The 23650-nt window shown below is 54.5% G+C and overlaps 10 protein-coding genes across 10 annotated transcripts; 4 read left to right on the top strand and 6 right to left on the bottom strand.

The window, feature by feature from the left end:
• The first annotated feature begins 137 nt into the window (after nt 1-137).
• On the top strand, nt 138-1979 carry PV07_00636 (peptidyl-prolyl cis-trans isomerase-like 3). Its single transcript, XM_016387103.1, has 2 exons — nt 138-345; nt 403-1979. Exons 1-2 carry the CDS (start codon nt 334-336, stop codon nt 913-915), a joined length of 525 nt encoding a protein of 174 aa, XP_016254031.1. The 5' UTR covers nt 138-333; the 3' UTR covers nt 916-1979.
• A 486-nt stretch (nt 1980-2465) lies between these two features.
• PV07_00635 (uncharacterized protein) lies at nt 2466-5287 on the top strand. Its single transcript, XM_016387102.1, has 3 exons — nt 2466-3166; nt 3259-4143; nt 4222-5287. The coding sequence occupies exons 1-3, from the start codon at nt 3089-3091 to the stop codon at nt 4462-4464; spliced, it is 1206 nt and encodes a 401-aa protein (XP_016254030.1). The 5' UTR covers nt 2466-3088; the 3' UTR covers nt 4465-5287.
• Nucleotides 5288-6079: 792 nt separating this feature from the next.
• PV07_00634 (uncharacterized protein) lies at nt 6080-6486 on the bottom strand (the record flags this gene model as incomplete). Its single annotated transcript, XM_016387101.1, has 3 exons — nt 6080-6221; nt 6277-6287; nt 6358-6486. The coding sequence occupies 3 exons, from the start codon at nt 6484-6486 to the stop codon at nt 6080-6082; spliced, it is 282 nt and encodes a 93-aa protein (XP_016254029.1).
• A 1522-nt stretch (nt 6487-8008) lies between these two features.
• On the bottom strand, nt 8009-11876 carry PV07_00633 (uncharacterized protein). The gene is made up of 5 exons (XM_016387100.1): nt 11627-11876; nt 11359-11567; nt 11119-11301; nt 9256-10974; nt 8009-9186 (listed from the first exon to the last, which is right to left on the bottom strand). The coding sequence occupies exons 1-5, from the start codon at nt 11770-11772 to the stop codon at nt 8105-8107; spliced, it is 3339 nt and encodes a 1112-aa protein (XP_016254028.1). The 5' UTR covers nt 11773-11876; the 3' UTR covers nt 8009-8104.
• A 183-nt stretch (nt 11877-12059) lies between these two features.
• PV07_00632 (uncharacterized protein) lies at nt 12060-12692 on the top strand. The gene has a single exon (XM_016387099.1). The coding sequence runs from the start codon at nt 12070-12072 to the stop codon at nt 12454-12456; it is 387 nt and encodes a 128-aa protein (XP_016254027.1). The 5' UTR covers nt 12060-12069; the 3' UTR covers nt 12457-12692.
• PV07_00631 (uncharacterized protein) lies at nt 12579-15245 on the bottom strand. Its single transcript, XM_016387098.1, has one exon. It carries the CDS (start codon nt 14046-14048, stop codon nt 13218-13220), a length of 831 nt encoding a protein of 276 aa, XP_016254026.1. The 5' UTR covers nt 14049-15245; the 3' UTR covers nt 12579-13217.
• A 287-nt stretch (nt 15246-15532) lies between these two features.
• On the bottom strand, nt 15533-17082 carry PV07_00630 (uncharacterized protein). The gene is made up of 4 exons (XM_016387097.1): nt 16760-17082; nt 16441-16707; nt 16274-16385; nt 15533-16217 (listed from the first exon to the last, which is right to left on the bottom strand). The coding sequence occupies exons 1-4, from the start codon at nt 16928-16930 to the stop codon at nt 15679-15681; spliced, it is 1089 nt and encodes a 362-aa protein (XP_016254025.1). The 5' UTR covers nt 16931-17082; the 3' UTR covers nt 15533-15678.
• Nucleotides 17083-17551: 469 nt separating this feature from the next.
• On the bottom strand, nt 17552-19255 carry PV07_00629 (uncharacterized protein). The gene has a single exon (XM_016387096.1). The coding sequence runs from the start codon at nt 19047-19049 to the stop codon at nt 18366-18368; it is 684 nt and encodes a 227-aa protein (XP_016254024.1). The 5' UTR covers nt 19050-19255; the 3' UTR covers nt 17552-18365.
• Nucleotides 19256-19344: 89 nt separating this feature from the next.
• PV07_00628 (uncharacterized protein) lies at nt 19345-21479 on the top strand. Its single transcript, XM_016387095.1, has 4 exons — nt 19345-19962; nt 20021-20173; nt 20263-20368; nt 20433-21479. The coding sequence occupies exons 1-4, from the start codon at nt 19820-19822 to the stop codon at nt 20787-20789; spliced, it is 759 nt and encodes a 252-aa protein (XP_016254023.1). The 5' UTR covers nt 19345-19819; the 3' UTR covers nt 20790-21479.
• Nucleotides 21465-23481, bottom strand: PV07_00627 (acyl-CoA thioesterase II). Its single transcript, XM_016387094.1, has 2 exons — nt 22959-23481; nt 21465-22861 (listed from the first exon to the last, which is right to left on the bottom strand). Exons 1-2 carry the CDS (start codon nt 23244-23246, stop codon nt 21860-21862), a joined length of 1290 nt encoding a protein of 429 aa, XP_016254022.1. The 5' UTR covers nt 23247-23481; the 3' UTR covers nt 21465-21859.
• Between the last annotated feature and the right edge of the window lie 169 nt (nt 23482-23650).

Below are 23650 nucleotides of genomic sequence, written 5' to 3'. Positions count from 1 at the left end.
AGCTGGTGTGTTCCGAGCAGTGGGAGTGGCATGCCCCCAGTGCCTCTTTTGCTCGGTGACGTAGGGGCCACGTGACCGTATGCTTTTCTTCTACGACCTGCTTCCGACTCGCCAGCTAAATGTCTCCAGTAGGTATGTAGCGAGAGAGGTAACGAGTACAGCAACCTGCTCGCGGCTTCCCCTCTGCCTCTTTTCAGGTTCTCGGTCCACGAAGTGACAGACATTTCTCTCTCTGCTTCTCTCCGAGCCCCCAGGAGTGTCTCCAAGTCGCGTGGAAGTCGCTCGTCACTCACAGCCAAAGTCCAAATCACTTCATGGATTCTTTGGTGCAGCATGTCTGTCACGGTACGTACCGCAGCCCTCGCGCTACACCATATCTTCGTGCTCATTACCATTTATTAGCTCCATACAACCCAAGGTGATCTGAAGGTCGAGATCTTCTGCGAAGCTGTGCCGAAAACAGCGGAGAATTTCCTCGCCCTATGCGCCTCTGGGGCGTATGATGGCACCCCCTTCCACCGCCTGATCCCCGACTTCATGGTCCAAGGTGGCGATACGTCTTTGTCCCCCGAGAACGCGACTGCGGAAAAGCCAGTTCCGAAGGGCGGGGAATCAATATGGGGAGGTTATTTTGAAGATGAGATCAAAGTCCCTGCGCTGAGACATAGCGGCCGGGGAATGGTGTCCATGGCAAACAAGGGCCCCGGCACCAATGGAAGCCAGTTTTTTGTCACTTTTAAAGATGCGGCTCACTTGGATGGCAAGAATACGGTTTTCGGAAGGGTTATTGAGGGTGCGGAAGAAGGCGGCACGCTGGACAAGATGGAGGCCGTGGAGGTGGACAAGAAATACCGTCCCAAGGAGAAGATTGTCCTGGAGAAGGTGACGATCCATGCGAATCCTCTGGCAGCGTGAATCAAACCGGCCAGGTGGAGAAGCGAGAGACACACGAAACCAATGCGACACGACTTGGGCAGGAGACTCTTTAGCGCCATCCTCCGCAGCTCGAACCAAAATGTACTGCCATAGCAGGTTTCGGGGACAGGCTACAAGACGACAGCTAGAGAAGGAAAGGGCATTGAGGCAGCCGCTTCGACGTAGGAAGAGCAACTAACAGCAGTTGAGATGGACGGTCGTAGTCTTCATCGGCCAAGCAACAACCCAGCAGCTTGGGCCGCAAGGGAGAGTTGCTTGCTCGTCCCTTTCTGGCCGACGTTGATGGCCACGGGAAAGTCAAGTGTGCACCCTAGAAAGAGGTCGCAAAGAACTATGGTGACGGGAATATCGTATGCTAGTTCCAGCGATTCGGATCGGAAAGTAGAGACCATGGGTTGTCGACCCATCGGAGCCAAACATTCCCATGGCGATACCCAGTTCAGGTCGACCATGTATCATTCTAAACTCACCTTTTGGCGGCTGAGAAGGAATGTCACCAAATGTTTGATGTCGGTCGGATAGGGCCTCTCTCCCGATAGATGTTCGTGGTTGGCCGGCCCGGGGCCAAGAGCATGGATGTGCCGTTCGCAAGCGTCTCCGCTGGCAAAAAATGTCAGCCGCTCCGTGGACGGACTTGAGGAGTGGATGGAGTGTCAGGCAACCCGAATTGGCATGTTGATGGTCAATGGACGACGGGATGCGGAGGTATTTAGCGCGGCACGGAGGACGAGGACTTGTCGGGTATATTTGTGAGCGGTTCAGACGTACGACCTACAAACCCAAGGATTGCGGGATGGGGGGAGAGATGGCAAGATGCTGACAAGCTGGAAGTCGGAGGATTATTGCTGAGATGAATGCCATACCTGGGAGATGGATTTGATGCATGCAAACAGCCACAGTGGGTGACGAAAGACGACTGGAAGAGGACAACGCGTGGCTCGCAGCATGGCGATCAGGTGGGGGCGCAAATGGGCAATGAGCGACAGGCACTGGATCTTGGGCCATAGACTATGGGGGATGGGGGAAGGGGGGATTCGCAATAGGCGGCGCCATTGACGAGGCGGGTGGCTGTGGCTCTGGCTCTGGCTCTGGCTCTGTCGCCAGGCTAAACGCTTGTATAAGGCTGAGATCCCATCGGGTCGACAACAAGCGGCAATGAGGGCAGTGGCACGGGTGAAACCCACATGGATGACCACGGTTGCGCTGCTCAACTCGAGAGACTCCCTATCGGGAACCGACATCGAATGAATCACTTGCATAGTGCTGACTGGTGAGCCATTTTGTAAGTCGTCAGTCGTCAGTCGTCCATGTCATCACTCGGAGAGCTTCGCATCGTGAAGATGGAGATGAAGCGCAGGCGCAGGCGCAGGGACATGGGCGTGGGCGAGGTGAGGGTGAGCTCTAGTTAGGCACGGAGAATCCCAAGGCTCGGGAGTTGGGGGGGGCGTTATATAGAGACGGACACTAACGTAGGTGTGCCCAAGGTGTGTGCATTGGGGTCTGGATCTCTAAACAGCATACCTCCCACTAGGTACCTAGGTACCCAAAGGATCAACAGGCTCCCACTGGCTACCTTCATCTCCAAGTGCCTGCGTTGGCTGCGTGTCTTGTGTGGTGCTTGGCTGCGCGGCGCCTGCTTCACGTAATAAGGGACCCCGACGCTGTACCAACCGACAAGAAGCTGCTGAATTGTCCTCCTCGTATTATATTCCATCCCATCTGCGCACTGCGTCCAGCCGCGCCCATATTCCAGCTCATCACTTCCATCTTCACCTCATATCTCATCCCCCGTATATTCTTTCGACTTACGCCATCATCGACCGTCGTCTCTCGCTCCCACCTCCCCGCTCTCGACCTCGACTCTGCCAACCCTCTGACCCGCCCTTGTCATCACGCTGTTCGGCCCCCAACACCACACCGACGTCCACTACCCACAAGCCCATTGATCGTACGACAAAGAACCACAACAACGAATCCTGCATTGTTCTGCATGTAACATCCTCTGGCGCCTCATGGGCCTCATACTGTCCCTCAGAAACAGGCCGCCGCAGTTCTCCAATCCCACCACTCCTCGCCGAGGCCGCAGTCACAGGACAATCTCACTTCCGCCTCGTGGTAATGGTCTCAACATAGGCTCGAGCTCAACGAGAAGATGAGCGCTTTTGTGCGAGTATCTGGCCGCCCAAACACAAACTTTCTGGTCGGATACCCGGGGATCTCTGCTACGCTGGTGAGTTTGGGAACCATTTCCCCCGCCCGAGAAACAGACGCCGTGTTGCGCCTGACCTCCGTAGAGTCCGCCGCTGACATTGTTCAACATAGCCTCGCATCGAAGGCACTGTCGAAATACGGCCCGGCGTCGGCATCTCAAGTCCCGTCAACGTCTCCATCGTCACGATCTGCCTGCAGAGAAGAGAAAGCATCCATCCCCATGCCGATTCGGTCACCAAGAAACACCTGGCCGCGCCCAGGAAGGAGTCGACGGAGACGGTGGGGAAAGAGATGCTCTTGTTCCGATGTCCAGCCAACAGGGAATACGAAGAGATCATGTACATGGACTTGCCCTTTGTAATATTCATCCCCTTTGGACGAGGAGGCCAAGAGACTGCCCGACGGGTGCCCCCAGCGAGTCTACAGTTACCCCGGCGGACGGCCGAGACATACTACGAGATGGTGGTGACGGTGGGCTACGGAGGAACTGATCGCAAAACCTATGCTTTCCCCGTCCCGATTGCACGGTACGACACACTCTCGACTTTTGGCATGTACAACCGACCCGAAACGGCAGAGCGGGTTTCGGACCATTTGGTGACCCTGGGAATATCCTTGCCGCGGTGGTCTTACGGACCCCTGGACCCAGTCAGCGTGTATATCAAGCTCTCTCCGAATCCGGACTGGCTGAGCAAGGCGCGCAAAGTGACCATCAAAAAGATCGAGATTGGGATCGACGAAGAGGTCATTTACAACCACGAGGGGGACGAGCCCCAGAGAAAGACCAAGAGTCTGGTCAAAAAGACGGAAACAGTGGGCGTGAAAATGCCCGAGGCGGGATATTTCACCAACCTTGGTCTTGTCTTTCCTTCGAGCGATCTCCGTGATGCGGATGGGATCATGCCTCGTGGCAGGTCGGCGTTTCCTACATATGCCGTGACGGGGTTTACGACGACGGCAGGTCTTTACAAGGTGGAATACTACCTGACCATCAAGGTATGTGACGGAGTTACCAGGCGCAACATTGACGCAGATGACGAGGTTTGGGTTCGCTAATTGATCTTCGTGTTCTAGGCATCAATGGCTGGCGCCAAAGATATCATCCTAAAACAGCCGATTGTCGTCTGTCCTCTGGACCACGCCGCATGCAAAGCGGAGATGGAAGCAATTGAACAAGCGGCCCGAGACGCCTCCCATGTCAATGCGGAAAATCCCATGTTGCCTTTGGCCACTATAATACGCTCTTCAGACCCTAACGCGTTGAGCTGTTTGGGAGTGGCTCTGGTCGGCTCCGTGAAGAAGCCCTTGATTGACTGAGCACTCCTTGTAAGATTTCGGGGAGGATGATGGAAGTTGTGTTCGACCTGCAACCGAAGTGGCAACAATGAACCTTTGAACTTTCGATACGTGGCCCTGCAGAAGGGTTGGCATTATTTCAAGCCACATTGGTCTGCTCCACAATGAAGCAACAGTCGATAACGCAACGCCCGATTTCGGACGGAGATACGACCTAAGCGATTGACGGATTATCGCGCTCAAAAGCCTGGATATCACGAGGAACGAAGCCGCAGGAATATCTCTATCCCTCGGTCAAGACCGGCGGAGCTAGGATCGCAAACAGCGCGAGAACGAATGCATCTGGACCAGGCGAGCAAATTGCTCCGCCTTCCAACTTGAGTCATCAACGACGCTGAACTTTTGAGAGGTAAAATACGGCCCGGCGAACATTACGGCGGACCTCATTGCACAAGCGGGGAAGTTGGATTTGGTGCAGCTCGTGGTTTTTTTGACATGCAAGGCGTTGGTTTTGGACGGGACTATTGGCAAGAGGAAAGGCCACGGCAATGTGACGGCTTGGACTAGGGATAGCCAGAGGCGCTAATGAAAGATCTACTTGTATTGACAGAGTTGCACGGAGCCACATTGGGCTCGGATTTGAATTTCATGGACAATTGACCATTCGAGCACTGCCCCCGCCGAGTTTTACGGGACATGTTAGCGAGAGAATGTCCACAGGCGCAGATACCGCGGCCCAAGCCTCTGTAGGAGTAGGTACTCGCTTCTCATTGCAGCATGCGTCGCGAGGAGGGAGAATTTTCGCTCAATACTGGCTAGACACAGCGGATGAGACCTCCCTAATCACCGCGCAGACTATTACAAAGGGAGAAGGAATGGGGAGGTGAAGGAGACAAGGTAGATGGAACATAACCTCCCTCCCTCTCTCTAGTGAGAGTCGAAATGCACGCCGTCTTTGTATTTGTTAGGGGTAGGTGACTACGAGTAGATACGAGGGTACGAGCGAGGTAATAATACACAGGGTGCGAATGTCCCGGGAAAATCTCAGCCTTGCGCTATACATTTTTCTTGGCGCGCTCTAATACCCACAGCCGAACTTAAAGGGGTGGTCGAAGTTGATGGCGACGACTATCCCGGACCTTGACTACGCCCGTATAGAACTGTTGGAGTATAGCGAGGTACATAGGATACTGTTGAAGGGAGGTGTTCAGAGGAGGGAGTGGGTGTGGTGTAGAAGACGTCCTCGGATAGGAGAGGTCCCTCCTACCTAGGTATGGGAGGAACTAAGCAACCCCTACCATGCCCCGTGGAAGGGCATGCTCCAAAGGAGTTAGGTAATAATACTGTTAGACCCGGATCCAAAACTGTAATGTTGTCTGCTATAGCACGCCAAACCCGTCTAGCCCAGCACAAGCTAATTACCCGCTCTCAAAGCATGTCACGGGGCACTAGCTCCGCTAGCCATGAGAGAGTCTCACAAAGAGAGTTCCGTTCTTTTGGAGACGACAACGACTCTATTTTTTTTTGGAGTTCTCTTAAAGCTTCTTTCCACGTTGGTGATGTGTAAGGCTGAGTTCCCCCTTTCTGGCCTTCCTCGGACTTTGGTCTCTCTTCTCGTCCAAAATGTTTGAAAAGATCAGTGGCCATCACTTTGAGACTTGTTGTTGTTGGGGAGGATGATGTTGATCTTGACGTTGAGCTTGATCCGGACCTTGATGTGGATGCTGATGTGGATGGTGATCTTGACGTTGAGCCTGACGTTGAGCCTGACGTTGATGCTGAATTGTTGTGGTGCTCAACTGAGCCTCGACCCGACTCGATGCTACCGCCGACATTCCCAAAGCCTGAAGAACGCCCACTGGATTAACGCCACTGTCCCTCCTTTCAGTGCGAAAGGGGATGGCACTAACGTACCTCGACATCCCTCGGGGGAGTCTCACTCCTCCCGATCCCGATCAGCCTCCACAAGAGGATCACCGAGGGCGGGAGGGTGACTATGACGCCGACGATGGCGACGATGGCTTCGAGTGAGAACCGCGCCATTGTCGATCGATCACGGGTTTGTGAACTGTTCCTGGTCTCAGCGGGAAAGGAAGAGAAGGATTTGGGTGCGAAAAGGGATCTCTACACAGCGCACACCCTTTGATTAGGGTAGGGGGGTTTGCCAGAGTCGCTTTTCTGAAGGAGTGAGCAGGTCTGCTTGTGTTGGGGGGGGGGCCTTCTTACACTCGTATTATATCTGCCAGACTCGTCCAGAATCTGGTGTCCTTGCAAACTCGCGAAGCCCATCCGGCTAATCAAGGCGCAACACTCAAGTGTCGTCACTCCCAAATTCTGATGCGGGCAATGTGGCTATGCCTCGCCCGCGTGGTGAGCTGCGAGGGCTATTCGATGGATCTCGCGGCGAATCCAGGAGTAAGACTGTTATGAGCTAGCGTAATATGGGGCCTACAAAAGCCATCACACGAGACGGCTTTAGCCAGGTACAACTGATTCGCCGCCAGATCATTTTCCTTTCTCAACCTTCTCACCTCACCATTCTTTCCTCCCTGCAGCCTGATTGTCCCCCCTCCGATCCCGGGCACAAAACCTCCCGTGCAGCAGGTGACAATCTCTAAACTTCCCAGCTAGTCCACGGACATATGTCCAGTTTCAATTGGTCCTTCCTCTAGCTAGGTGCCACTCCCGTACTTGTAGGCCAAGTACGAGCATAATCCATGACCATGAGGCGCGAGGCGGGAGCCACTCTTTATTCATCTGCTCCAACTCTATCTGAAGGCGATATTGATGGTGCTTTGTCCTCAGAGAGCCCAGCCTTTTTCTGTTCTGCCGTCGTTGCCTCGTGATCGCGCTAGAAGGACATGCCTCCCTCCATACCGACGGCTTCGGCCGAGACTCAGGATATACGGCAGGAGGAGGCACCCCCGGGGCGTGTCTCGTTGTGGCGCCTGCACAAGATTTATCATTTTGGTCTCTGGCGAATGAGATGAGAGGGCAGGTTGTCAGGATGGGCAAAAAGGATGCTGGGGTTATGACAGCTTGTCCCTAGTGGCTAAGCATGCGCTGCCTTCGAAGTTGAGAGACGCCTCCAAGACGTTGGCATCGAGCAATATCTAACGAGTGTTCACCGTTTGGGGCTGACGAGGCTTTCATAACCAGGGTCGAGGCAGCCCGCAGATACTGGCTCTTCCAGTCATAACGGCCATGCCACAATCCGACAGGGATACAGGGACCTGACTTTGGCGTTTTGGGGATAGTCAGTCGGCCCGTCGGGACGCGGCGAAGCTAGGGTCTTTATGGGGGAATAAGATTTTGGTCAGAGAGTCTGCTGGAGATGACCAAGTCTTCCCACAGGCTGAAGTGTCATTGTGTGGGCATATCCAAGCAGAAGTGTATACCTCCTGCCGTACCGGAGTCAGTACGCAGAGTGGAAGAGAGATATATTGCCGGCTCCTCATTTTCCTTCTATTCTATCCCAGAGACAGTTGGAGAGTAACAATATCGAACCTCGCGCGCCCGGCACCACCACTTCAGTACAATGATCTCCTGAATCGAGATCAACCCACTAAGCCTGCAGGAATTCAAGCCACGCCATAGAACAAAGCGTGCGCCGAGGGTTCCGGTCGGTCATGTCTTGTAAACCTCGCTGCTCCATAAAAGTTCATTCCCAGTGGTCTCTAGGTGATATAGCCATCACCTGTTGAGCGTACTGAGCCTCCAGAAGGCGCCTCGCAGCGATGTGACCATTCTCCGAAGCCAGCTCTCGTGCTCTTGCGTACTGTCCACTGCTTTCTCCGATGAGATGCACTCCAGCATCCAAGAGGAACTGTAGCATATCGATCCGACCATGCTCGGCCGCCCCTTCAAGTGCTGTTCTCCCTCCAACCTTCGCGGGCGAAGCGTTGACGTCAGCTCCCCTCGCTATCAGCATCGTCGCTATGCCGATGTATCCCTTGATGGCAGCGAATTGAAGCGCAGTTGCTCCATTTCGACCACACGGAGGTGCGTTCACATCTGCATCTTGCTCCAAGAGGATATCTATAATATCCAGCTTGCCTCGTTCAACTGCCCGCTGCAGCGGCGTAGCCGACGTTTGCCCAACTTGTGGCAGATTCACATCCGCTCCAGCAGCTATTAGCACTTTAACGAGTTCCGGTCTTCCCTTGCTGATGGCTGACAGAAGAGCGGTATTGTCTGTAGTATCGTCCACGATCTTATTAGGATCCGCACCGCCGCGCAAGAGCATCTGTATCACCCGTAGATCCTTGCTCTCGTCAAGCCTGATTGCTGTTCCAAAGGCAGACTCCGTGTGGAACTTAACGGAGGAGTGGACAAAATCCTGATTTTCTCCAAAATGGAGCCTGACGATAGTGTTTGGATCCACGCCACTCAATAGTAGCGTTTCAATCATGACAGCATTTGATGATGCGATAGCATGCTGCAGTGTTGGGCAACCAAACCCTGCCGAGAAGCGTTTATACCTAGCCAACCTGGCTGTTAGCAGTGTTTGCATCATCTCTGTGCTCTTGTCAAGAGCAGCAATCAAGGACAGCTCATTCGGGTCCGCCCCAAGGTCAAGGAGAAAGTGGACCATGCTGATGTCATTGTTCCGAACAGCAGCTGAAAGAGCTGTATATCCAGAATAGCTGGCAGCTGAAGCATTAATGTCCGCACCAGCATCGATCAAAAGCTGAATAGTGGTTGTGTCAAAACGCTCGACTGCTATCGTAAGTGGCGTTTTGCCTTTTAGCCACGCAGGCGCGTTAACATCAGCTCCCGCAACGATTATGTCTCGGATCAATGGATGCTGACCGAATTCCACTGCTGCTGGCAGTGCAGAAGTTGTACATATGGGCTTCATGCTTTCATGGTATGTCGTCGTGTTAACCGCTGCGCCAGCAGCTAAGAGCTTTTGTGCAAGACAAGCATCCTTCTGACATAGTGCCTCCAAAAGAGGAGTTCTCTTCGTCTTGGTGGTCAAGCTGTTTATGTCTGCACCAACTGTAAGAAGTAAATTAGTGACGTCTCCTTTGCCCTCAGCAATGGCAAAGTTGAGAGAGCAACCTAAAGACTCGATAGCGGCAGCTCGGTGTTTCGACCCATCACTGAGAAGGAGGCGAAGAACTGAAATGTCTCCCCTAGAAGCAGCTGCCTCAATTGCCGCAGTCAGCTCGACAGAGCTTCGAAGTTTGGTGCCAGATATAGGTGGAGTTTCAACACGCTCTGTCTCTCCACGAGCTATAGCTGCGATAAGGGCAACACTGAGGGCGCTTTCCTTCATACTTTCTTCTGCAGAGTCAAGCAGGCGCTGAAATATTTCCCATTCTCCGCTGTGTGCTGCGCATTCGATTGCTTCCTGCGTGACTCGGGCTGAAGAGTCGATGAAGAGATTGATGATGTCCAAGTTGCCCACTTCCGCGGCTTGGACCATTGCGAATTCGGTAATATGTGCTCCTTTCTCCAACAGTATTCGGATCAAGTCGATGCTGGAAAAGTCCAATGCCGCCTCCAGAACACTTTTCGATGCACTATGTTTAGCAGAAGTAGTAGCATTCACATAAGCACCGGCCTGAAGCAGATGGCGAACAGTTGAGATAATATAGGATATCGGCCCACTACTTTGTACTGCCGCAACGAGTGGAGTAGTGCCAGAACTGCCAGCTGAAAAATTTGGATCTGCCCCTGCGGAAAGAAGGACATCGACGAGTTTCGGATAGCATGACGATGCAACCACTCTCAGTGGGGATTCATCGGGGGGATTGACATTGGCGCCTGCGCGAAGTAGAGCTTGTACCAGCTCAATGTCATCGCCGTCGGGATGCTCAATGTCATCGACGTCGGGATGCTCAATGTCCTCGCTGTCCCAATACCTAATGTCATCAAGGTAACAATCCCAACCCTCTCCTATTGCGATAATTAGGCCTCCTAGAGGGGATACAGCGTCTGGCGATGAGCTGTTGACGTCTGCCCCAGCATCCAATAGTACTCGTATAAGCTCCAGGCTGCGCATTTCGCAAGCTCGTTCAAGCGGTGTGACCTGGCCCACAATACCAAAGCATCTCAACTCGTTGGGATTGAGCCCGGAATCTAATATCCTCTTGATGGTAGGGGCATCCTCCGCCTCCATCGCGAGAGCGAAAACCTGCTCTGCAAGGGCTTCGGCCGTCGGACCGCCAACAGATAAGAGACTTTCAAGCAACCCGACATTGGAACGGCGTTTGATCCAGCCATAGAGATTTTTGCTGATATCCGAATCCTGTGTAAAGAGCTTGTTCGAAGCCATGAACAGAGTGAGATTTAAAAAGTCCACTGCGGGCGATGAGGGTTGGGGTAAGGTCATCTGCAAATTGGCGGTATTGGAGGAAACCAGATTTTCTGGCATCAAAGCATTGAGGTTTCGGCTGAATGCTGTCGGAGGGTCATCTCTGTCTGCGCCTTTCTGGAAGTGATCAACAATGCTCTTTTGAAGATCCAGCAGCCTGAGAGCGGATGTTGAACTGTTGCTCCCGGGGCTGCTTGCATGCAGAGGTTCTACAGACCAAGATTAGCAGGTCTCTTTCAAGTCCGAGGTAGATGGGTGAAAAAGGCTCAGTAGTTGTTGTCAACAAACCCTTTGGTTCCAAGGCGTCCCCTGCCTAGTAGCCACGTAGAAAGAATGACCATGGATGCACGCACCTAGTATGTTGACTATCGATTTGAACTGCACGAAGGGGAGGGAGCTTATTGAAAAGATCGTGTGATTCGGTAGCGTGGGTGTGACGAAGACAGGTGCCGAAGAGATTCCTCCCGCAGCAGGAGTCGCAGGAGTAGGCAACGGTGTACGAACGGTAATGTCCCCTGGCGTTTGTGGTGATGATGCTGGGTTTTTGGATGAGCGGTGATCTGGTATACGGAGGGAGAACAATGTGTATATACCTTGAAAAAGTATTCCGGAGGCAGAACCATAGCGTGACATGGCTTTCTGGACTTTCTTTGGGTTCATGAGTAGCCCATTCATGTACACCTCGGACTCTTTGTGGTCTCTTTTCCTTTTTTGAATCTTGTGTGTGACGCTCCTCCATTCTTCTTTGGTCAAGTTTTTGCGGAAGTTCCATCTGTCGAAGTGCAGCTCGAATTGCGCCTTACTACGCAGACTTAGCATGAAAGCAATGCTAGAACCGGGTGGATTGTAGTTGGGGCTTACGTCGCAGTGAATTGATATTTTGTCTTCATCTCTCTCATGACGTCTTTGAGACTCTTGTTTTCAATCACGTACAACGAGTGAATCGTGTCTCTGAAGCTATCCCATACGGGATCGGTGGCATCCTCGTTGGTATTCAAGCTAGGCATCTTGCTGGCCTTGGGAGACAAAGATGAGCCGAAGCAGGTTGGATGACGGCCAGTGTTTGTCTAATCTTCACTTCTCGGGGAGTAGAGGTTGGAAGTGGGATAGAATGGAGGCAGCCTTACTCTTGCCTTAATATACGGTCGAGATGCCGCGAGGAGGGAGCGGTGCTTGGTGGCGTCTGATTGGATGCATCCACAATCTGCGTGCCCAGATTCTTTCTGCATAATTAGCGCCGAAGTTCGCCTTCCCAGAATCTTGTTGCAGCAACCTCGTATTACTTACGGGGGTCAGTTGGCCGAATGGGAGAGAAGGATGGTTATTCAGGGTCGAAGCCCGCAAACCCCACGACCACGATCGCACACCGACAGACGACATGCAATCCCAGCCCAGAACCCAACGCAGCCCACGTCGAGGACATCCTGGCCACGATCCGGCTCAACCTCGCGCTCGTGGAGCACACCTGGGGCCGTGAGAGCAGGCAGCACCGCGAGGCGCGCGGGGTGATGCTGGCGTACCTCGAGGAGAATGTGCTGCGGCACCGGCACATGCTGAACGGTCAAGCCGGGAACGGAGGCGGAGACGAGTCGAGAGACCCGGGAGGAGTGGATGTGGACATGGACTTGGGTAGACAGAGGGAAGTGGAGAGAGGGATCGAAGAGGTGCTGGCACAGTTGAGACTGTCGTGATTCTGATCAACTCACCCTCGTGCCTGTCTTAGATGAATAGGGGTGGTTGATGGTCTTCTTTCTGCGCCTCCTACAGCGCAAGGACGGGTTTGGTCGAACAAACATCGCACGGACAAAGAATAGTCGTTTCTGATCCTGTGTATTGTGGCAATATGGGCTTTTCTAGCCAGATGTGACGCCCGGCGATGCTGCTTCTTGCTCACAGCATCCTTGCGCCAGCCTCATTCCCTAATATTACATGACATGCTCATTCTTCCCTCTGTCCCAGGAGCGGGTTATCGTACAACACATCTCGAGTCTCGCGTCCAGACCCAAAGAGGACGACAACTTGCTTTGCCCTGCAAACCAAATCGTGCCTCTGGCCCAAAACATAACCCAATCAAAGATCCCGGATCCCAGATAGGCCTCTCCCTGGCATCCCTTTGTGCTCATCTCTAACGGAAAAAAGGCAAAATAACAGCTCCTGCTTGGAGCTGACTCCGTTTCCGTAACGGCCGTCATCTGCATTGCATGTTCGTGGTCGTCATCGTCGATATTTCGTTGTTGCTTGCTGCGCCGAGTTTTGTGTAGACATTAAGTGATGTTCGTAAACCAACTCGATGGCGCCTCCCACCGAAATTATGTCCTTCTTTGCTTGTGGACACACCATCGTCCTCGTTGCAATGCATCGAAGTAAAGGATAGTCACTCGCTCTTCGTGAATAGTCGGGTACCAGGTATGCTCCCTTCCCTTCTGTTCATCCTGACAATTTTCGACCGACATCACCCCACGGCCATGAAAAGCAGAGCTGAACCAGCAAAGGCCAATATTGCACTGTGTAATTGCAGAGGGTTTGAAGAAGCACGCGAAGAGAATGTCCCATCGAAGGGACTGCCCCCACCACTGCCTCCACCCGACTCTTGCGAGTTTGACGTGTTGCTTGTTGAGGTCGCTGTTGAAGCGCTCGAACTCTTGGAGGAAGACGAGATGGCCGTGAGGGTTGAAGTTGCCGATTCGATAGAGGTTGGCATCGAGGTTGATGTCGAGGACGACTGTTTGGTGCTCTCGGCCTTGCTAGTACTAGTGGTCTTGCTCGCAGATCCAGTCTGGCTCACAGAAGTTGTAAGCGTGGATGGTAGTGAGGATGTCTCGGTGGCGCTCGTTCCTGGTGAAGCGGTGTCAGTGGCCATGCTCATCGATGTCTCTGCAGAAGTAGAAGTCTGCGTCGCCTCGGTCGTGCCTTGCGTTGTCGTCGCCGTTGTTGCACCACCGCTATTGTTGTCCCCGCACAGGAAATCCACAACATTCCCGACGAAAAGCTGTCCGATCAACGAGTTTCCGTCCGCTTGTTCCCCCGAACAAAACCGCTGTACAAATCTCTGTGATGCCTCCAGGCTTGACTGACAGTCGTTCGAGCAAGTGCCTGTTCCTCCGATGCCTTGGAAATCATTTAGATCGCAGTCGTTGACTGGAGTGTCGTACGCAAGGGTACATGAGGACGAGAAGCCGATTATCGCTTGGATTGAGGGGAATGACACGGTGGCGGATGAGCTCTGTACTAATGCGTGGAAAACGATCGCCAGTATCAATTGGTACTGTATCCGTAACTCCATGGCGAATGCAGGTGTCTGTAATTGAGAGGTAGTAAATGGAGGTGGGTGTCTCGAAAGAGGACTCGTCAACTGTAGCTGTGATGAAATGTTGGGTGTTGTTTACAGTGTGCGGCAGAATCTAGAGGGTGACTGGTCGATGACTGGTTTACTCGAGGGGAACCTCCGGATACTCTAAGAAAGAGTGAAGACTGGATAATCGACTGGATCAATTTGAAGTGTCAGAAAGCAACATGGCCGTCCCCGTCACTGGAATGGGTGAACCAGCATCGCCGTGGGTTTCGTAGGAAATATTCGATAGAGGTGAAGGAGAGTCTCAGCAGGTGAACTCCTGCCGCACCAGGTGGTCTCAATGTCTCCGATACAACGACGTCTTCCTCAATAACAAAGTCCGATCCGTTGCCGGCGCCTGTCGATCGTGTCCTTGCAACTGTCCCCGAGCCGAGGGCGACGTTCACATCCACTATGATCCGCTCGCCAAAAGATCAACAGCCCCTCCTACGTCAATTTGAGCTTCCGGCGACCAGGATATGCGACAGGGTAATCTAGGAGACGATGATCTGGTAAGGGATGCCAACAGATCTCCGCCGATCGCAATCAAAGGCGTTCAGCCTCGCAGGAGGGTAAAAGCTTCGACGATGGATTCTCGAGCGGATCCAGCCCGGTTGCAGCCGACGCTGTGGTAAGGGTGCACAGCTGAGAGGAGGAGTTCGGTGCAAAGTGTTCGTTCCACCCTGTTGTTATATCAGATCTCCGTCTCTTCTGACTTGGCTGAGAGCGCGGTTCCTTTCACGGGGGACTGCGAAACGTTGCAGCGTGGGTTGAGGAGGGGAAGAAAGACCACTGCGGGATCCGCTCGCTTCTTGAGTCTTGTCGGATGCTTCCTGTGGTCTGGTCAGAATCTTTTAGGGGGATTTGGAAGGCTCGGCCTCTTGCATCAACTTCGCAGGAGACGAGAGACAGGGGATCCGTCGTTTGGTTCAAGACTCAGTTGCCATCACCTTTGGGGGAGCGCCAGTAGCCTCCGGGGATGCCGGTCATTGTGAAGAAAGTTGGACCACCGCGCCCTCCTGCATGGTGCATGGGCATCGCTGGTAGGGCGGCATTGTTCGGGGCGGCTGGCATGAGGCCTTGCTCGAATCGTGGGAGGAGACCAAGCTCATTCTGCGACGCGGGTGACCCTGACGCTATACTGAGGACGACGGTGGATGATGAAAACATGGAGCAGAAAGTGTCTGATCGCCAGGTACACACGCCATTTGATTGGCGAAGAAGCAGGTGTCAGGGGTGCCAGGGGCGCAGTCTCGTGGTGCGGGAATCAACCCGCGACAACCAGAGCGGCTGCGTTGCCAACCACTTTGCAGGCTCGCGGTCACGCATTATCGTCATCGATGTCCTGATCACCCGCAGAGACGGTGATTTCCTTGAATGAGAATATACTCCCAGGCCCACGTTTCGCTGCGCAGTACATGTGGGAGATGTGCCAATGATCTAAAGAGCTTGCAGATTGCAATCGTGGTATCATCGGAACTATCCAAGTTGTGGCTGTCATGCCCTAGCATAATACACACTCCTCGCGACTGTCAGAAAGTGATCTAGTCACCCCCTTGACTTCTCTCTCCTGTCCATCCTCCTATGGGATGAGCACGCCTCGGAACCGAACCTTGCCGCTGGTCATCTTCTCCATGGCTTCGTTGGCCTTGTCCAGCGGAAATTTCTCAATCATGACATGCACCCCGTGCACTTGGGCAAAGGAAATGGCTTCTTCGCTGTCGAGAGCGTGACCGCTGGGCCATGCCTGAATGCTGAGGCCCTTGGAAATCATGGCTGCCGTGTTCACCTGGGCGGGGGCCGATGCTGCCAGGATAATGAGCTTGCCCAACGGGCCCAGTCCACCGAGCAACGAAGGAATGAGTTTCTCGTTGGGCGCGGTGAACAGAATGCACGCAGCGCCTCCCAACTTCTGCAGTTGTTCGCCAATGTCGCCCTGGGATGCGTCGATGTATTCATGTGCCCCCAGCTGAGTGGCGAACTCCTTCTTGTCAGAGCTCGAGGAGATGGCGACGGTCCTGTATCCCATTTTGCTTGCGTACTGCAACGCAAGGTGCCCGAGGCCCCCGAGTCCCTGGACCGCAACGAGCGAACCCGCAAGGACTTTTTGTTGCCGCAAAGCTATGTGCAGTCAGTCTCTCACACTGGTGCAAGCGACGGTGTCAACGCAAACTCACAATTAAACACCGTCACTCCTGCGCAGAGGACGGGACAGTACTCGGCTGGGTCGACGTCGGTGGGTACCCGGACAACCGCCTCTGTCCTCAAGGTGACATATTCCCCGTATCCCTGGAGAAAAGAGATTCAGCAAAGAAGGGCATGTATTCGGCGAAGTCAGACCTACTCCATCCCTGGTGACTCCGTTGATTGCTTCCTTTTCACACATCTGGAAAAGCCCGCGCTGACACGAAACGCAGGTGTTGTCATGGCCACCGTGCCATGGTCCTCCCACGCGGTCTCCGACTTTCCAGCGATTCTCAGTATCTGGCACGGCGGCGACCTCACCGATGATCTCGTGACCGGGGACAATGGGGAAGCTGTTTCCCATCAATCCGAAGCGAACGGCGTGGTCCGAGTGACAGACGCCACAGGCAAGGACCTTGACTAGGACCTAGAATGCATGTGTTAACGGGACGTTGATATGATGGAAGGATTGGACATACCTCCCCCGGCTTGGGCAGCTCCAGTTTGACCTGCTTGAACTTGATCGGCTCACCTTTGGCCTCGAAGACGCCGACCTTGTACTCCTTGGGGAGGTTGGAGGCCATTTTGGAAGGGAGGAGGGACGATAGATGGAGGTGTTCGGCAGCCTTGGTGATCAAATCGGGGCTCATAGATTTGCCCGACAAAAGGTGCTATTGTTCTGGGCGAGGCCGGGATTTGAGAGTGAGATTGGGATTGTTCAGCACTGATTCTTATCACACGAAGACTATTATATACCTCCCTCATGGAGGGGCTCGAAGTGAGAGCGGGCATTGGAAGTGTCTTTGTCAGGGTTAACGATGATGTAAAGGGCTGCGGGCAGCTGCACCACCTCACCAGTAGCTCCATCTGCAAGTATCAGAGCTACGCAACCCATCATGCAACTTTCTTCTCTACAGCTTGCGGTTGGTCGCCATGGCGTATTGATGGGGACAGGGATCTAGGGATGCCCGGAGATGCATGGGCCAGTCCAGTAACGTGTCTGCCCCCCCTCCTCAGGAAGAGAATTAACCAGCCTCTGCGCCATCCAGTCAAAGCGCTTCAGAGACGAAGCGACAAGCTCTCTATCTCCGCGTCTCGGGAATCGATTTTAAGACCTACCGCATTCCGACAAGCCTGGAGATTTCGGGGCCCAGCTCTTACCTGGCCACTGGAGGCGGATTTTAGATGCAGGCCAGGCGAAACCGTTGCGGTGCCGCTGCGGCGCTCGGGGATGTGACTTAAAGGATTCATACTTCGACACCTGCACTCGTATACTGTGGTGTGAGATACGCTGATCAGTCCATCTCTGCGATCCAGAACCGCACCAACTTGTCCCTCTCCCTTTGCACTCCCTGACTATCGACACAACTACCCAAGAGATGGTCGTGAGAGCTCTGGTCTCATGCTTAACATCCGCTCGAATGTCCGAAGTCGTCCAGGATATAACGATTACTAAAAGTAAAACCTTGCAAGCAGTAGCCAGTCTGGCTACTTCGGCTTTGAATTGCTAATCAACCATGACTATCGCAGACTGAGGATCTCCAGATCCATCATCGCCGCAAAGCTTCGTCGAGAGAACTTCTCGGCAGACGACTTGCCACATTTCCAAGCACGACTTGTTCTCCGGGCACACTCTGCTTCATGGCAAATGGCGACTGCTCGAACCTACTTCGCTGTCAGGCGCCAGTCTGAGCAGCGTCATCCCAGAGAGCAGGAGAACATCAGGGAGAGACTACTGCTGCTGCGTCAGCCAGGCATGGGCAGATAGCTCTCGAAGTGCGCCTCGATCGGGCACCTGGTGACGATGGATGATTGACCGGCTGCATCGAAGAGACCCACGAACAGGATTTCAGAGGCACCGCTGCGGCGAAACACCCTGGACATCGGGTTCAAAGAGCCAACGACAGCGAGACCTTGGCCCAGAAGTCCTCCCTAGTCCCCGTCGCTGGTGGAACTTACGGCCGCTTACTTGACAAGATGCGGGCGGAGACAGTGAGCGTGCTTGTGTATGGACATTGTGTGCTGTCGATACGGCAAACCTCAGCGGGGATGTCTTCAGCGGCAAGTCCCCTAGACCTGCCCGGTTCACGGCTTGGATTGTGGCTCCCTGACCATGCAGAAGAGGTCGCAGACGTCCCCTCCCTCCTCGCAGACCATCTTGCGGGCCAGCCGAAAGCCCATCTTCTCATAGATTGCAATGTTGGGCTTCTCCTTGGAAGACTCCAGGTAGCACTGGCGCCCTTCCTTGTCGGCCATGTCGGTGACGGTCTCAAAGAGCTGGCGCCCGATCCCCTTGCCCTGGATGCCGGGCCTGACGGTCACGATGTTGCAGAAGTAGTATCCCTCGGGGTCGGTCCAGATTTCTGACTGCGCAACGGCCTGCTCACGCTTCCAGATCCAATACCGATTCGTCCTCAACCCGCCACGTCCTTGAAACCGGACAAGATTCCACCCCTGCTTGAACCAGAGGATGTAGTCGTCGATCCACTCTCCCCAGCTCTGCTTCTGATTGACGTTCCGAGGCTTCATCCACATGCCGACTCCCAGCACCCTGCCGTCTGTGTCATCTGTATCCTTGGCCACGAAGAACAAAGCGTGGCGCATCCCCCACTCACATTTGGCCTTGAGACTGGCAAAGTTGCGCTCCTTGTTGAAGCTTGCCGAGTCAAAGGCCCACAGATGGTAGGGATCATCGGCAAATGCGAGTTGGATGCATTCCACCGCGGACGGGATGTCTGCTGCGGCGATGGGCCGTATTACGATGCCCATTTTGTCTCGAGGGTGCGTGAAACTATCGAGGATCTGGTTGGACTGTGTGGCCTATATTCCTGAGATGCTCCGTCGAATGTTGCGTCAGACCTCGAATTGCCATCCAGGAACCTCAGTTGGCCAATTTCTAGAAGCGCTTGACGGTACGCTGCTACCTTGCACCTGGACCAACTTCGCGTGGGGGAGTAGAAAAGACCAAGGAGATGTGCTAGGGGGATAGATAAGAGGCACCTTTTCTACTCTCCGTCAGTGGCGCGCAATAGTTGAATTTTCCACACTCCGGCCGGAATCGGAGAAACGTGGCTCCCTGCCTCCTCCACTCATCCCTCGATATTCCTTTTCTGGCCAATTCAACCTCAGTCAACAATACAATCTCCTCTCTGCAAGGGTCTTTCGTCAACAGCAGCTTCGTCTTACCTCCGCGGTGACACACTCTGGCTGATGGATGGACAACATGCCCTTGCTCTAAACTACTGGCAACTCGACCGAGCATCTCTATTGCTCCCTTACCGTCTCCCATGGCCCCTGCTAAAAGAGGGGTAGACCTCGTATTTGCGCGCCATCACAGGATTCTGGACCCGGGTCGACCAGCTCAAGCTCCCTCGCTAAAACAACAGCGTCCGGGCGAAATATCCCTAACTATGTGTTGGCCTGGAGCTCGAGAGAACCAGTCCACGGGGCGAGCTTCTCCCCTCCTCAATAAACTTCCTTCATCCGCTCTTTCGTTCTGAAATATCGCCGAGAGTCTCTTTTTGCGCCCTGGTGGTACCATGTCTTGCTTGCTTCTGTTCTCCTTGTTCCTCCTGGTCGAAGCAGCATGTATAGTCTGGGCTATCGATGTCACCGTTCCGACCGAAGGCGAGACTTACTCTTTGAATCCCGGATCGAGCCTCATCCAGTGGGAGCAACAATCGTGGGTGCTGCATGGAACCGTGCTGGTTGGCTCAATACTGACAACGTTGGCCAACAAGTGGTGACCCTTCCGAATGCGATATTTGGCTCCAGAAAGAAGATGGAGGCCAGGCCACGTATTTCCACTTCGCTCACGTCGAGGTGTCGGCCTGCCAACTCGACTTCTCATCCTGGCCGGCGTCTCTGATGAACGAGTCTCGGTCCCTGATCCCGTACGCATCTTCCAGTCATGGACATTTCCCATTTCTCATTTCTCTTGGGGAGAAAGATTTCGTTGCTGGAGGGTTCTAATGCCGCGCAGGGGCGAGTATTGTTTCACCTTTACGACCACGGCTTCCTCCGCCGAGCAGGGGACCTTCCTGGCCCAGTCCGCAGACTTCGTGATCCAGGACAAGGAGAGCTCCAAGGTAAGGATAGGTGGAAAATCGGGGTCAGTATCTCGGCGAGCGGAGTGATGACAACACACGGCAGGGACTCTCCACTGGCGCCCGAGTCGGTATCGGCGTGGGCGTCGGTCTAGCCGGGCTGGCCTTCCTGTGTCTGTGCGGCTATATCGTCATGCGCAGAAAGCGAAGATGCAAGCGCCCCGGGGAAACCCAAGCACCATCATACTCCAAGCCAGAGCTGGAAGACAATCAGGTCGCAAAGTCTCCGCTCTCCACCGCAAAGCCCGAGCTATCAGCCAGTGCGGAAAAGGTTGGGCTGTCCGAGCTCGCCTCCTCCGCGTCCATGATACACGAACTCCCCGGCAGCAATCACCAGCCATATGAAGCAGGAACTAGCACTGACCACGGCACGGCGTTCGGCTCAAGCGACCGAACGTTTTGACCGAAACGACGAACATGACCTCCGCCGATCCAAAGTGTCTGAGATCAGAAAAGGCCGCTGACGCTCTGGCCCTTACGCTCGCGGCTCCATGACAATTCTCGAGTGCGGGAATCCAGAGGTCTACTGGTGTTTTACGTTCTCTCCACCGCCAATCGCTGATCTCTCAAATTTCTTCCTTCTGCGCGACAGTTTGGAGCGCGCATAACGTGCAAATTGGGCCAAGCAGTTCAATCGACGCAATGCTCCCCCACTCGAAATCCTTTGGCAAAATATCGAACCGACGAGTCTCCGTAGACTGCGACGGTCCTTGGATGGATGGATGGATGGATGGATGACGATGGGTATCCCGCCAAGGGAGAAACTCTTCTGGAATCCCCTGTTTCCTGGCCCCGCCGCCTACTTCGGCAGGGGTTGGCTTGGGCGATCGAGGATTGCGGCACTGCAACGGACGGAACATTTTGCTGTGGAAGCGTACGATTGATTTGGACGTACGTATGCGTAGCGGGAGCAACTTTGAGAGGCTGTTGAATACATTGATGGGGTGGTGATAGTGATGGTGATTGTAGTAGTGCCAACCCGCCTTCTGCCGTGGTATATCAAAAGCGTCTGTCATCGCTTTCACCCGGGCCGGACGACTAAGAGGAGGCAAGCAGCCGCAAGCTCTGCGAGAGGATGCACCGTACTGACCATGTTCATACACCGGTCAACTCTAAAATCTCCTCCTCTACTGTGCTGTGTCAGACCAGCTCTCATTCCCCCGGGACGATGGCATTTGAGATGCGGTGAACATATTTTGCTTAGGATTGATGAATGATCCATTCCACATCGATTCAGCTGCTTGCCCCCAAAACAAAGGAACCAAAAATGCTCTTAATTCAGAACGTCAGGGTCCACTTTCAGGACCGTCTCAAGCTCGATCACACCCCTTTGCGAATCCAGCGTAGCCCAGATGTTCGTTCTATCAAATACAGAGATAGCGGTCTGATATCCTATGTAGAGAACTCCCAGTTCTAACAGTCCCAGCACAGCCAGCAGCCTGGATGGGAGGGGCCCCGTCCCTCACGTGGGCCTCATAACTTGCTGCCAGCCTTGTTCCGAGCCGCTTGGGACGGTGGCGGGTTTCCCGCGTCCACAGGGGCGCCACCACGGGGGATCTTCTCGACCAGCTCGGCCGGAAACCTCAACATGCCGTCCTGCAGGGTGGTGCCGATGACGCGGCCGGCCCGGGGATCCCAGAGGAGACTGTGGTGGCAGCCGCGGTTGTCGCCGCCGTTGCTGGTCCACGACTCCTGGACGAACCACTTGGAGGCCCGGCGCGGGCGGTCGTGGTCGTCGTCGTGGTCGTCGTCGTCGTCAACCATGCGCAGATGGTCGGCCAGGCCGTGGAAGATGACCGTGTGGGACAGGGACGCCATGGTGGTGCGGACGGCCTCGTAGCCGAGCGCGCGCTGGATGAGGAACAGCGAATTCCGGTCCGACGCGTACAGGTGCGCCGCGGCGTGGAGGTTCAGGTCGTTGGCGGCCTCGGCCCTCTCGGTCGCCTCTGACGGGTCGTCGTCGTCGTCGTCGTCGTCGTCGTCATCCTGGATGAGGCGGTAGAACAGCAGCTGGCGCCAGCGAGACGCTCCAGCTCCACCGGGCCCGCGCCCCGGTTCCGCCTTGCCGTTGTATTTGGCCATGTCGACCTTTCGGGTTTCCACTCCGGGAAACGCCGCCGCGTCACGGCTCCAGAACCTTTCCTCCTCCTGTTCCCACCACAGGGCGTCGGCCCCGGGCGCTTCGGGGTGGTCTTCCGGCCGGAGACCTTGCAGGACGCTGTGGTATTCCCGCTGGATGTGGTCCCGCGGCATGTCGTGGTACTCGTAGCCGGTCCACTTCGTGATGCCTTTCTCCGACCGCTTGAATGAGATGGTGGCGACAAAGCAAGGCGACGTGCCCTGCGCGGCAGCCTCGGATCGTTGATAGACGTCGACCCCTCGCAGGCAGTACATGCCGCCGTCCCTGATCCTGCGCACGCGGTACACGTACGGAATGTCAATGGCGCCGGGGAGAATGAAGTACCCGGTCATTTGCTACACCCCGAAAGCCCAAGCTGTCAACCACAAGAACCACAACCAACATCACGCTCAACGTGGAAACAGAGAGAGCAGATCATAACAGGGAACGTACATGGACCACCAGCCCCTTTCCAACGGTCTTGCTGGCAGCGTACAAGGCCTGGGCGTACACATGGCCTCCAAATGCTCGCCGATGCGGCGCCGGCGGCCAGGCCGGGGTTACCGACTCGAAAACGTCCTCTTCCACCCGTTTCAGGGCCATCAGACGCCGAAAAGAGAGGGGCTTCTTGCCCTGGAGCACCTCGAACCTGGTTGACATGGTTCGTACCGGTCGTCTACCGAAAGCGGGAAGAGAGACACATCGACGGGTCAGGGGGCAAAGTCCAAGGACGGCACGCATGCATTGAAGGCGTGACGAACCGTGCCAGATCAATCGCCCTGGGTCCGACAAAACGCCATTGCAAGCGTGACGTTCGATCAAAGATCTATCGTTGGGCTTTTATTGCCAGAAGAGAGAGAAGGAGAGTGTGAGGTCCGAGGGGTTTACGACCGTGGGATTCGTAACTATCTGCTAGGTCGCGTATAGGTAGCGAGGTAGGTCGCATGAAAAGCTGTCTGAGAAAAACAACCTCGGCAATGATTGACGTTCCCAAGCTGGAACGAGGCTGAAGCCGGCACGGGAAATCTAATAATGGGTGATATCATCACGTGCAAGGCTGACGACGGAGGTTTCAGGAAAGAGCCCTGCATGACATCATCGTCGATTTCCAGCATCTTGGCAAGGGCGTCATTGAATACATCACG

This window comes from Cladophialophora immunda, assembly GCF_000835495.1.
Source record: "Cladophialophora immunda strain CBS 83496 unplaced genomic scaffold supercont1.1, whole genome shotgun sequence".
Taxonomy (NCBI): domain Eukaryota; kingdom Fungi; phylum Ascomycota; class Eurotiomycetes; order Chaetothyriales; family Herpotrichiellaceae; genus Cladophialophora; species Cladophialophora immunda.
Note: the sequence above shows the minus strand (reverse complement) of the source record. Positions and strands in the feature narration are given on the sequence as shown.

Bases quoted from the DNA above. Each gene is read 5' to 3' on its own strand.
- PV07_00635 (XM_016387102.1), top strand. From the start codon at position 3,089: ATGAGCGCTTTTGTGCGAGTATCTGGCCGCCCAAACACAAACTTTCTG. The intron at 3,167-3,258 runs GTGAGTTTGGGA...TGTTCAACATAG, and splicing joins CGGGGATCTCTGCTACGCTG to CCTCGCATCGAAGGCACTGT. The intron at 4,144-4,221 runs GTATGTGACGGA...TTCGTGTTCTAG, and splicing joins AATACTACCTGACCATCAAG to GCATCAATGGCTGGCGCCAA.
- PV07_00633 (XM_016387100.1), bottom strand. From the start codon at position 11,772: ATGCCTAGCTTGAATACCAACGAGGATGCCACCGATCCCGTATGGGAT. The intron at 11,568-11,626 runs GTAAGCCCCAAC...AAGTCTGCGTAG, and splicing joins AAATATCAATTCACTGCGAC to TAAGGCGCAATTCGAGCTGC. The intron at 10,975-11,118 runs GTGCGTGCATCC...CTTGGTCTGTAG, and splicing joins ATCGATAGTCAACATACTAG to AACCTCTGCATGCAAGCAGC.
- PV07_00632 (XM_016387099.1), top strand. From the start codon at position 12,070: ATGGGAGAGAAGGATGGTTATTCAGGGTCGAAGCCCGCAAACCCCACG.
- PV07_00631 (XM_016387098.1), bottom strand. From the start codon at position 14,048: ATGGAGTTACGGATACAGTACCAATTGATACTGGCGATCGTTTTCCAC.
- PV07_00630 (XM_016387097.1), bottom strand. From the start codon at position 16,930: ATGAGCCCCGATTTGATCACCAAGGCTGCCGAACACCTCCATCTATCG. The intron at 16,708-16,759 runs GTATGTCCAATC...CATGCATTCTAG, and splicing joins AGCTGCCCAAGCCGGGGGAG to GTCCTAGTCAAGGTCCTTGC. The intron at 16,218-16,273 runs GTGAGTTTGCGT...GACTGCACATAG, and splicing joins AGGAGTGACGGTGTTTAATT to CTTTGCGGCAACAAAAAGTC.
- PV07_00629 (XM_016387096.1), bottom strand. From the start codon at position 19,049: ATGGGCATCGTAATACGGCCCATCGCCGCAGCAGACATCCCGTCCGCG.
- PV07_00628 (XM_016387095.1), top strand. From the start codon at position 19,820: ATGTCTTGCTTGCTTCTGTTCTCCTTGTTCCTCCTGGTCGAAGCAGCA. The intron at 19,963-20,020 runs GTGGGTGCTGCA...TTGGCCAACAAG, and splicing joins ATCCAGTGGGAGCAACAATC to TGGTGACCCTTCCGAATGCG. The intron at 20,369-20,432 runs GTAAGGATAGGT...AACACACGGCAG, and splicing joins AGGACAAGGAGAGCTCCAAG to GGACTCTCCACTGGCGCCCG.
- PV07_00627 (XM_016387094.1), bottom strand. From the start codon at position 23,246: ATGCGTGCCGTCCTTGGACTTTGCCCCCTGACCCGTCGATGTGTCTCT. The intron at 22,862-22,958 runs GTACGTTCCCTG...TTCGGGGTGTAG, and splicing joins GAAAGGGGCTGGTGGTCCAT to CAAATGACCGGGTACTTCAT.